This window comes from Centruroides vittatus, unplaced genomic scaffold, assembly GCF_030686945.1.
Source record: "Centruroides vittatus isolate TY-2023 unplaced genomic scaffold, ASM3068694v2 scaffold_149, whole genome shotgun sequence".
Lineage (NCBI taxonomy): Eukaryota > Metazoa > Arthropoda > Arachnida > Scorpiones > Buthidae > Centruroides > Centruroides vittatus.
Window position 1 is genome coordinate 2,323,234 of NW_027122681.1, and position 11,018 is coordinate 2,334,251.

The 11,018-nt window shown below is 34.2% G+C and overlaps 1 protein-coding gene across 1 annotated transcript; it reads left to right on the plus strand.

Moving 5' to 3' along the window:
• Positions 1-504: 504 nt before the first annotated feature.
• On the plus strand, positions 505-11,007 carry LOC136987316 (RUS family member 1). Its single transcript, XM_067285043.1, has 12 exons — positions 505-688; positions 2,903-2,980; positions 3,098-3,212; positions 3,305-3,350; positions 3,758-3,790; positions 3,880-3,985; positions 4,050-4,222; positions 4,294-4,536; positions 4,607-4,689; positions 4,763-4,869; positions 10,724-10,769; positions 10,837-11,007. Exons 1-12 carry the CDS (start codon positions 548-550, stop codon positions 11,004-11,006), a joined length of 1,341 nt encoding a protein of 446 aa, XP_067141144.1. The 5' UTR covers positions 505-547; the 3' UTR covers position 11,007.
• Positions 11,008-11,018: the final 11 nt, after the last annotated feature.

The following is an 11,018-nucleotide window of genomic DNA, read 5'->3' on the forward strand; positions in this document are numbered from 1 at the left end:
TTTTCCGATTTTTTTTTTTTTGTTTAAAATATATTTCCATTTGGTTAACTCTTTTATATTTATAAATAATTTTTCGGTTGCGTAAGTTATTAATACGTGTAACACGTTACGTTCGTTTTTAATCGTTAATGACGTAATACAAAATGGCCGAATGGAAAAATTACGTAATATTTAAAGTTGTTTTTCTCCTTGTTAGGTAAAATATAATGCAATTATTATTTTTTTTTTCGGGCAAACGAATTATTAAAACGGCAATTATTATATATATTTTAATCAAAAATATTAAAATGTAACCGAAATACCACTTTATTTATCAATAATAATAATAATAATAATAATTTGAAAATTTTAAATATAAAATATTTTAAAATTTTTCTTAAAAGTTAATATTTGCTTATAAAGTTTTATTATTAAAATGTTTATAAATTTGAATATTTACGAATAAATTTTTTTTTATATATACGAAATAAATTTAGCCGCCATCTATTGTCGAACGATCGAATTAAAAACTATCAGATCTACACGTGGCCAAAGTTAGACATTAGCCATGGAGAATGGACAAATTGTTTGTTTTGAAAATTACGGTTCGAGCACGCGAAGGAGACGATATATCATGGAAAATAGATGCAGTCGGCCTATAATGATCGATAACGAAAGGAGATTTTCCAGTTTGAAGAATTTCTTTACGGTGAGTAAAATACGTAAACGATCAGCTGGAGTAAGTAAATATTTGTTTAGGAATTGTTTACGAGTAGCGTAAATATTATCTATAGAAGCTTATAAATATTTGAGATTTATGGAGAATTTATAAATATTTTCCAACGTTATATCGCGTAAATAATGATTTGTTGATGTTCATGGTGAAATACATACACCTTACATATACCACATATACATACATACAGTACACACACCCTCCTACACGTATCATATTAAATACATACAGGCTGACCCTGAAGTCACCCAAGCTTTCGTACACGAATAACATGAAAAACAAATGAGTTCTCGTGAAAAGTGTTTATTACTATAGTTTTAAATAGCTACACACGCTAAATATTAATAGAAAAAAGGTTAATGTTACCTATGGTTCCAAGATGGTGGCTCGTCTGATTCCAGCAAGGAAACAGTGGGGACTCACATTCTAACCTAACTTAAGCTAACCTATTCTAATAAATTACCATAATTATTAGCAACCAAATTATTAGAATAGGTTAGGTTAGGTTAGAACATGCATCCCCACTGTTTCCCTTCTTCTATTTGCTGTGATTCCAGCAAATAGAATGGTGATCCAGCAAGATGGCGGCTCATCTCTGCCACCATCTTGGAACCATAGGTAACATTAACCGAAAAAGATAACGCTGACAGACAGTCGTACGTATTATGTAAAAATAATTTATTTTGTGAGTACTTTCGACGGTATGTATCCGTCCTCTTCGGGCAAAATTGTTTGTGGAGAATAAAGCATTTGAATTTGAGAAAAAGAATCTGAAACGTCGGCCGATGTTTTTTCAAATTGCTCATCCTGTACGAGCACGGAAAGAACATGGCTAATGTCACTACGAGGTGTTTTATGGGAACCGTGTGATTTACGACTTTAGAAGATTAAATGGTGCTATCTGCAACTCTGGTATACCTGGCTTCGGAGAGTTGCACGGTGATATGTTGAGACGTAAAGTTATTCCCATATGAATAACATTTTTTGATTTTCCTGGCATTTTATGAGAGAAGTTTGCAACCGAAGCAGCTCAAAGTTATTTTATATCACTTTTTTAGCTAGCTCTGCTGTACATTTGTTACTTGCCATGACGTCACGATGTTCTGCGAGACAGAGGCAGAGCATTCTAGTAGTGGCTCTAATATATAATAGGTTACATTTATTATGCAGGTAATACACAGGCTAGACATGGAAAAGACATTGCGCAAATGTCTCCCGTTTGCTCTTTCACACAGACAATCTCTTGTACGTTTGATGCGACACAACTAGGCTAACTGCAAAATAGCAGGAGTTAACTCCTGAATTGCCACCCAGATGTTGTCTTTTAGCTGCTGTAGGTTTGCCAGCTTGTTTGTGTACACTTTCTTTTTTTGTTGACCCCACAAAAAGAATTTGGGAGCGGTGAGGTTAGGACTGCTGGCCACAATTCCCTGATCTCATTGCTGGTGTACTCCCGATGGTGTATTTCATTATGGCGAATATCTGACTCTGGTCTACCAGATCTGCAAAAGGAACAAAATGTCGGTTTACAGGAACAGATGATGTTCACATTTAAAACCCATGTGTGACTTCTGGACCATTCTGTATATTTAGTAAATAGTTTAATTTTATTATGTAATATTAACTGTAGATCTCAGGGTCATGATCTAACTATTAGGAAAGCTTGACACACAGTTATGTAGGGATAAACAACCTTGTATTAATTTAATCCAGGTACAAAACGATTTGACTTTATCAATCTTCTTTTTTGTGTGTGTGAACACATGGTTAGGTTTTTGGCTAGAGGTTGCCAACTCCTAGAAGTACAGCACATTCTTGTATCCGAGCAATATACCAGAACATTAATCATTACGCTAAATATGTCTACACATAACCTCATGCTGACAATACACTGCAAGTCATGCAAACCTTTTTAATTGGTTGTTTTGCTTGAGAATTGTTTACAACACTATCAAGATGCATGGTAGACAGTGGCGTAGTGTGGGTGTCAGCCGCCTGTGGTGGAGGAAAATTTCGCCGCCTCCTTATTTAGGTATTTTTACAAGATATTATTATTTATTGTGAAATTTTGCCGCCCCCTAAAAGTGCTGCCCGGGGCGGGCCGCCCCTGCCGCCCCCACTACACTACGCCACTGATGGTAGAGATAAAATCTTGGCAATTTTTAATAAGAATTCTATGCTTTACAGTCTGTTTTCCTGCCTCAAGGCTATCCCGACAGCGTCAGCAAGGACTACTTGACTTATCAATTATGGGATAGCATACAGGTAATTAAAATCGTTAACATTGTGTTAAGTTCAGCTTATTATTACAAATTACTTAATTAATTTAAAGTTTTATAAACATTTTATACTTTAATTTTAAACATTGTAAATTATAATCAGGCATTTGCTAGCAGTATAACTGGCACACTTTCTACTCATGCGGTTTTGAAGGGGGTTGGCGTCGGCGATGAAACGGCTACACCCATGGCGGCGACTATAACCTGGTTATTAAAATGTAAAATACAAATCCGTAATAATGACAATGATAAATTTTTAAACAATATTTATTACTTAATTTCAGATTTAATGATTTATTTTTAAAAATAGATGGTACAGGTATGGTCGGGCGTATTTTGTTTGCATGGATGAATGGGTGAGTAAAGGCAAATTGAAGTTTTTTCTGGATTTTTTTCTCTTTTTGCTCCGTTGGCACTAATAGAGCTTTTCACTGTGGGTTTGGCCAGGCTCACAATGGAGGCTGCAACGGAGACAGGTCTCGACATATCTGGGACAAACCACCCATGAAAAATTCCTGGGATTTTTTTACAGCTTATCCCTTTAGGTGATCCGAGATTGAATTCAAGTAGACATCTTAATCATTTCAGTCATTCAGATTAATAATTATCTTTCCTGCATTTATCAGACCCTGTCCTGTGCCACTTAGCCACCCCATCTTGAGCCCAGCCGAATCTATGAGGGGCCCAATTGGAAGACCCTCTTAGTACACACAGGGTGGAAAGAGGAAGGAATTTTTATAAATATTTACTTATTTTCTTACAGATCTAATCTTGACTGCGATCCAAAAAAATGGAGGTATATAATAATTTATACAAATAAAGCATTAGATAAAGTAATCAATGCTAATTTCAATTAAATACAGTGATATTAAATTTTTATTTTAGATTATTTGCCGATTTTTTGAACGATGTTGCAATCTTTATCGATCTGCTATCGCCATTTATGAAAAGCATATTTACATTTGTATTGTGTCTTTCGGCCGTAAGCAAAGTGAGTAACGAGTTTAAGTTTGTGCGGTGAAGTATATTCAACTGAAATCGAACTTGCTACGTAGTCTCTTGTAGGAGTTGCCGGAGGAGCAACAAGAGCTGCCCTGACGCAGCATCAGGCTCTAAGAAACAACATGGCCGACGTCTCGGCAAAAGACGGAAGCCAGGAAACCTTAGTAAACCTCACCGCTCTTATATGTAGTTTAATAATAATGCCGGCCGTATCCGGAAGTCAAATGTATGTTTCGCTTTTATTGATTTTTTGCACAAATATTTATATTACATCTTAAAGTGTTACTGTCGTTTTAGGTTAATCTGGACGTTTTTTGTGCTGTTTACTTTAATTCATCTATTTGCAAATTATAAAGCTGTCTCTGCAGTCGTTATGGATACTTTTAATATCGAACGCTTTCAAATTACCGTAAATCATTATCTTTCGTCTCAGTTCGATTTGATGTCGGTGCCAGAAATTAACAAGAGAGAAAGCGTATTTATAAAATTATGGAACGTCACTCCAAAAATCGGAATATCTCTATCGGAAACTTTACAAGGGTAATTATATATAAGTAACATTTGTAAGCTTAAATATACGAATAAAATTAAATGTAATTTTCGTTGATAGATATTGCGATTTCTATACACTTCAAGATATATACAGAAAAACCTTTTATTTTCTTAATATTAAGAGAAACAAAGGTTATACAGGTGTGTTAAACTAATATTCCCTTTGTTTTATTTTACAACAATAGTAATTTTTACGAAATTTTGTTTTTTATAGTAGATATAATGATTACGCTTCATAATGACAGTAACGTACATACTCAAATGGAAGCATTATTTCAAGCTTGCATTTTGGAATCTGCACTGAAGAAAGGAAAGACAAAGGTAATGTATCTAATATTTAAATTTAGCAGCTGGAAAAGACAAATACTTATAAAGAATTTAACTATAAACTACAATCTATGCCACTTTTTAAAAGTAGAGCAAAATAAATCAGTTTTCGGTATAGAACTCATTGGTTCGTGGTTATATATAAATTAGTCTGGAAGCGAAGATCAGACATAGGTCCAGGTCACAACACTGGCAACACATCTATGTGGTAAGCTGGAATTGTGGGTTCGAGTCCCACTATGGGCCGATCTTTCCTTATAGAACACATTGTTGAAACAACAACTGTATTGTCTTTATCTCTTACTGTTTTGGAATAGAAAATATGAGGAATGTTAAAAAGAGTGATCATTAATTTTTCTCGTGGAAACAAAGCTCGGGACGGGTCTGTCGGCCAGGAGGTATAGTGGACTTTCGTGTGCACATGTGAATTTATTCCTGCCAGCAGACAGCATCAGTCACTGGCAGAAATAACTTGGGCGGCGTTATTGTATCAGATTTTGCCAGAAGTTTGGTTATGGCAAAGTCGAAACCATTCGGGACTTGCTGCGGGAACATGGCAACTCCAACGTGACAATGCACCCGATTCAGACTTTCTTGTTCAAACACAACGTTCTTCTACATCATTGGGCTCTTTACTCTCCCAATCTGGCTCCATGTGATTTTTGGCTGTTCCTCAAGCTGAAGATACCTCTGAAAGGAACCCAGTTTGAGTCACAAAAGAATATGATGCTAAATATGACAGTGCAGCCGAACACCATTCCCAAAAAAGGCCTTCCTGAAATGCTTCCAACAATGGAAGAACTGTTGGGAAAAGTGCATGCAAGATTACTTTGAAGGGGATTAGGGTTTCTGATCTCCAGGTGAATAATTGTATTTTTCCTGGCCAAATAATTGATACTTTTTGAATACTCGTACACATTTTTGTAAAAAAAAACTTACAAAATTCTAAATGTTTTAATCAGACATAATGCTCTAACAATTGTTTTTTTTTTCCAACTCTGTCCTGTGGACAGTTAAGAGCTTTTTTCCACTGACATCGTGGGTTTGGCAGATCTGCGATAGGAGTGGCAAGGGATGGAGCCCAACATATCCATTACAGGTCACTCGTAAAACATTTCCAGGGAGTTGCTTGCTCGGATTTGATTCAACACCCCTGGAGCGGTAGGCTAACCATGGAAACTTTGTCATAAAATGAATGTTTTATTGTTCATTGGCCAAGTATTAGGAAGCCATGGCAGTTAAGGAAATGTTTTAACTGCCACAGCTTCCTAACGTTTGGGTTTTCCTCAGCAAGATGTAAATAGCAAAAACTTGCAAATTAGATAATAATATCAAAATTAATCAAAATAGTCATATTCTAACTATTAAACTTATTATTACAATAAGATATCAGCCAATAGAATGTGTATTAAAAATTTGTAAAAGAGGGTCCTTGTTATAAGAACATATTTCAAAGAACAATAAATGTTCACCTTATAACAAAGTACACATCTTGCAACAGATCTTTCCTCGTAGGGTACTGCTGGAGCTAGAGTTTTATCTTTCCCGTAGTCGACTTCTGTTGAAACTGCCCACAATTGATTTACATAATAGCATTACGGGATGCGTACTTTATCAAACATGGAACTTTTTGTCGTAAAGTGAACATTTGGTCATTCTTATTCTTATAAGAAAAATAAATCTCACGTTATAAGATATCCCAGGTCAAGTTTGCCGTGTAAAGTCTACAGGCCGATCGTAAGCTGGTCGCATACTACGTGTCAGTTGAGTTTCAGATTTCTGTCAATTCACATTGATCTCTACAACAGGCATTTAACATGCACGGTCTGCTGGTCAAATGTGCGCGTTTTAATTTTCTTGACGTTTTCGTCAGTTACGACATTAGATATGCACGTCCTCCCTGGAACCTGTGTGTTTTAAACTGCTTTAGACAGAATGTTAGAAGCATGGCTTTGCATGAAAACAAATGTGCTGACAAGTCAGAAAACCTTACACTGTGGAGCTCAGTTTCATTTTCCTAGAAATATATCTAGTTATTCACAATGAGCGAAGTCTAAACAAAATTCTGTTTATCTGTTTATTTTCCTTCATTCTTTCCACTCTGAGTATTAAGGCAACCTTTTCGGGAAACCCATTATGGGTTATTATTACTGTAGACTAGGCATACAATATGGCAGTTTGGTAGTAAGAGACAGGGTCCAACACACCCAGACGGACCACCCTGAAAAATTCATGGAGCCTGACTTGTTCAGATTTGATCTCACATCCCCAGAGCGGCAAGCTGCTTTAACACAATCATGTTTTAAAAATTATATATATATATGAAAGTTTATCATAAAGATAATGATAATTAAAACCAGAACTTTTATATTGTGAATCATTATGTTTTTGCCACTTGGTTATTTACGTAAAGTTAATACTAAATTAGCAATTTCAATAATTTACTGTATTAATTTAGATATTAAAGAATTTATAATATCTAGTGTTTTTTAATATACATATTTTCATATGTTTTGTTGAACAAGATTAGAAAAACTTTATCAAATGTCAGCCTACCACTATTTATTTAACGATTATCTTGTTCTGGCATAATTCCACAACTAAGACAATATAAATAGCAGTAGTATAAACAGATACTTCATTCACCGTTGCTACGTGTAGTAGATGGTATACAACTTCAACTATTCGGCTGTCACTTAAAACATGTTTAATTGTAGGCTCGATTTACCGACGCTAAATTATAACGGCCTATCTGGTTAGGAAACCTTAATTGGAAAGTAAATTAACTAATGTGTTTGGTTGATAAATTATCAATTACCAATGCAGTTATGTGAGAATAACACTACCATAAAAGTGGCTTCTCTGAAAATTTCATCAAGAATTAATCATATACAGCATCATTTTACATTACAATTCTTACTAAGTAAAACACATTGCGCCGCACCAAATTGTCAGTGGTATCGGAGAGTGCATTTTCTAGTCATTCAGAGAAAAATCTTCTATCTTAAAATGGTGGCCTCGAAAAGATGGTACCAGATTGAATCCAGCCACTTCTGCTCGTGCCTCGGGATCAGAAACAGTTTCTTCAATACTTTGCAGCTCCTACCCTGCTGTTTTAGGGCAAGTGGCCGTCCCAGTTTTTCTTCTGTTCTGTTGTTGTGGTCGTAACTGGGTAGTTAGCAAAAAAGTGTCAACTCTGACTCATTAGTATTTATGTATATTATCCATAATTTCATCACTGACATGTTGGTGCATGAACCGTGACGTAAGGAGTCAATTCGGACTTGACTCCTTACGTCCACGACATTAGACTAATCTACCGATCACCAGTTCTTGCTAATTACAGGCCTTGGAACAGATCACTATTCTCGCTATTTTTAAATTAGTTACTTTTTCTCAACTATTTCAGTGATATATCACTTTTTCTGCCATTACGGGCAATGACAATTTTGTGACGCCAAGCTGTCACGTGTTACTTCATTAATTTATGAGCATTGCAGTTTAAATACTTAAACATTATGTCTCTTGTTGCGTGTTGAAAACTTCATGTTATGACTTTTGAGATCTTAAAAGTATTAGTTACACAATCATAAATTTGAGAGTGCACAGTCTAACGTCGACAAAATCTTTTTTTGAAGCACAGTTTTTTTAATTCCTTCCGAGACCCTCGCAATTAACCTTTACACCTTCAGTTTGAGGGTAAGTGTTAGTAAACCAGTCTAAAAATGAAAACCAAATGCAAAAAATGTTAACTAATTTTGGTAAACCGACTCAGATATGAAATACTCAAACGAAACTAGAGATTCAAGCGTCTAGACCCCATGCGAGCATTAGTTCTAAATTATGTTGCTGCGCCAAACAGTGTTAATAACTGAAAGCTTCATTTGTGGTATTTTCTGGTCATAATTACAAATTACAATTAACTTATTTTTCTTATGAATAAAGCATTATCCCTTAAACAAAAGAAAACATTCTCAAACTAAATTATGTCATCAAATGAAACAGAACCATAAACATAACATTCGGACTCGACTCCTTACGTCACGGCCAACTAATTTTATTTCAGTCACTGGAAATTACTGTTCTCACTTATTTTGAAGTCGTTTTCTGTTCCAAGGTATGCAATTAATGATAATTAGAGGATTGTAGCTATGGTTTTTTACTCAACTGTAAAGATAAAAAGGCACAAAACTTTATTGGTAAGTAGAGATACTGAACAAAAACCACCTATTAATACTGTTTTTGTTTCTAACCATAGCAAAAGATTTAAAATTTTGGGAAGAATCTTTAAATTCAAGTTTGAAACTGTTTACAGTTGAAATTTGTTAGCAAATCAAAAGCATAATTAAATTGGTGAGAATCCAAGAAAATTGATTAAAGATTATTTAACTGTTGATAATTCAAATCACATGTAAAATTTTAAAATACAAACAAAATTTGTTAATATTAGGACATTATATTTAAAGAATTGTATGATATATGGAGTCAGAGTCCACAAAACATTTGCCGACTTCTGCCGATACAAACACTCCGGCCCTGGTCGTATTATGGACAGGCATTTCTATTGACTCGTCTAGAATGCTTAGCATCGATAATAGACTCATTTCCTCCATCTACTACAGTAATTTTTTTTATACAGTCTTCATCTGAGTAACTTCCTCAATATACAGTTTGCTTTGTGATATTTGAATTGGTTTAAATATCAAATTGAATATATGTTTAAATTCCATCCTGAAATTATATATCAATTACCCTTGCTAAATTAAGATAATTCACAACTGATAGCAGCTGTATTTTTTTAAAGAACCATATTTGTAGGGCTTTCCCGCATATTCTAATTTCGTAAGCATTGTTCATTAATGCCAGATAATACTTTTGATCAGATAAAAACCATTTGTTGCTTTCACAAATTGATACGCGAGGTATCAATCATTATTATGATCAACATGTTGATTAATGAGCCACGGGGAAATTCAATTGTGCTCTCTCATATTGAGAATTTATTTAAGATTGTTTATATTGTGTTGCTAAACTTTACATTGTTACTCACTACAGAAACAAGGTCGATGACACACACCGTTCCAAACTTCATAGCTTTTCAACTAATTATCCAAAACGTTATACTACAATGGACCATTAAAGTGAATGTTTGAATGGTCTTCATTGTCTGTCAAATTAATTTAAAGTACAGAAATACACAATGAGAGAAAATGGATGCTAAACAATGCAGGAATATTTATCTATATTAAGATCAAGTTTTGACAGAGGAATCATTTATATTTGTCAGAAGTAAAATGTTTATATTAGTGTGAGAATCACAAATCACCCTACGAATTTCAATATTTCTTCAGTATTCACACTATTTATGCTTTAATTTTATAGAATTAGAAATAAATATATTTGAATAACCTCAATTATTATTTTGTTTAAAGCATTCTTTGAGTCTTTGAGCATTTCAAAAGTTTATTGTTCTGTTTTGCTTAGAAGATACTTTTCTAAATACCAATTGGTTATTGTTGGAAAGAGAAAATGCCTTTTACTTTCCTTTACGTAACACGAGGAAAATATTGGAACTGTGTCAGATTTGACCTTCCAAATCTTTTGCAAATCTTGACATTCCGAACTCCCCAAACCTGAAAAATAAATTTAAAAAATTCCCTGGATGTGTGTGTGTGTGTGTTTTGCATCTATTATTTCAGCATGAGGTAAGAATTAGGAAATGAAACTGGTATGGGAAGTTGTATCTAAGGAACATTGGTGCAGTGGGGAGAAAAGGGATCACCTGTCATATCTTGAGTGGAGCTGGAGTTGTGTGTTTATAATTACTAATTTTGAATTTTCCTTACAGAAAAATTCTTGGCAAATGAAATTTTTTCCTGAACAACTAACAAAAGGTACTATTCATTTGTTTACTAAACTCTAATGTAAATCTTAAACTAATATATAATTTTCTAATTAAAGATAATGCAGAAAGTATTTTAAGAACGTCGAGAGAGATTACTGTTCGACAATATCCCTCGTTTCTAGAACATCTTGCAAGGTTTGAATGGAATACTAATCATGTTTTTTTTAAAACGGACGAATGGAGAGCCGAATGGAATACAAAAAGCAATAAAATTGAAACGTTATGAATATTCTAGATG

Excerpts from the sequence above, each read along its gene's own strand:
- LOC136987316 (XM_067285043.1), top strand. The coding sequence starts at position 548 with ATGGAGAATGGACAAATTGTTTGTTTTGAAAATTACGGTTCGAGCACG. Across the intron at positions 689-2,902 it reads GTTTGAAGAATTTCTTTACG|TCTGTTTTCCTGCCTCAAGG; the intron begins GTGAGTAAAATA and ends TATGCTTTACAG. Across the intron at positions 10,770-10,836 it reads TCCTGAACAACTAACAAAAG|ATAATGCAGAAAGTATTTTA; the intron begins GTACTATTCATT and ends TTCTAATTAAAG.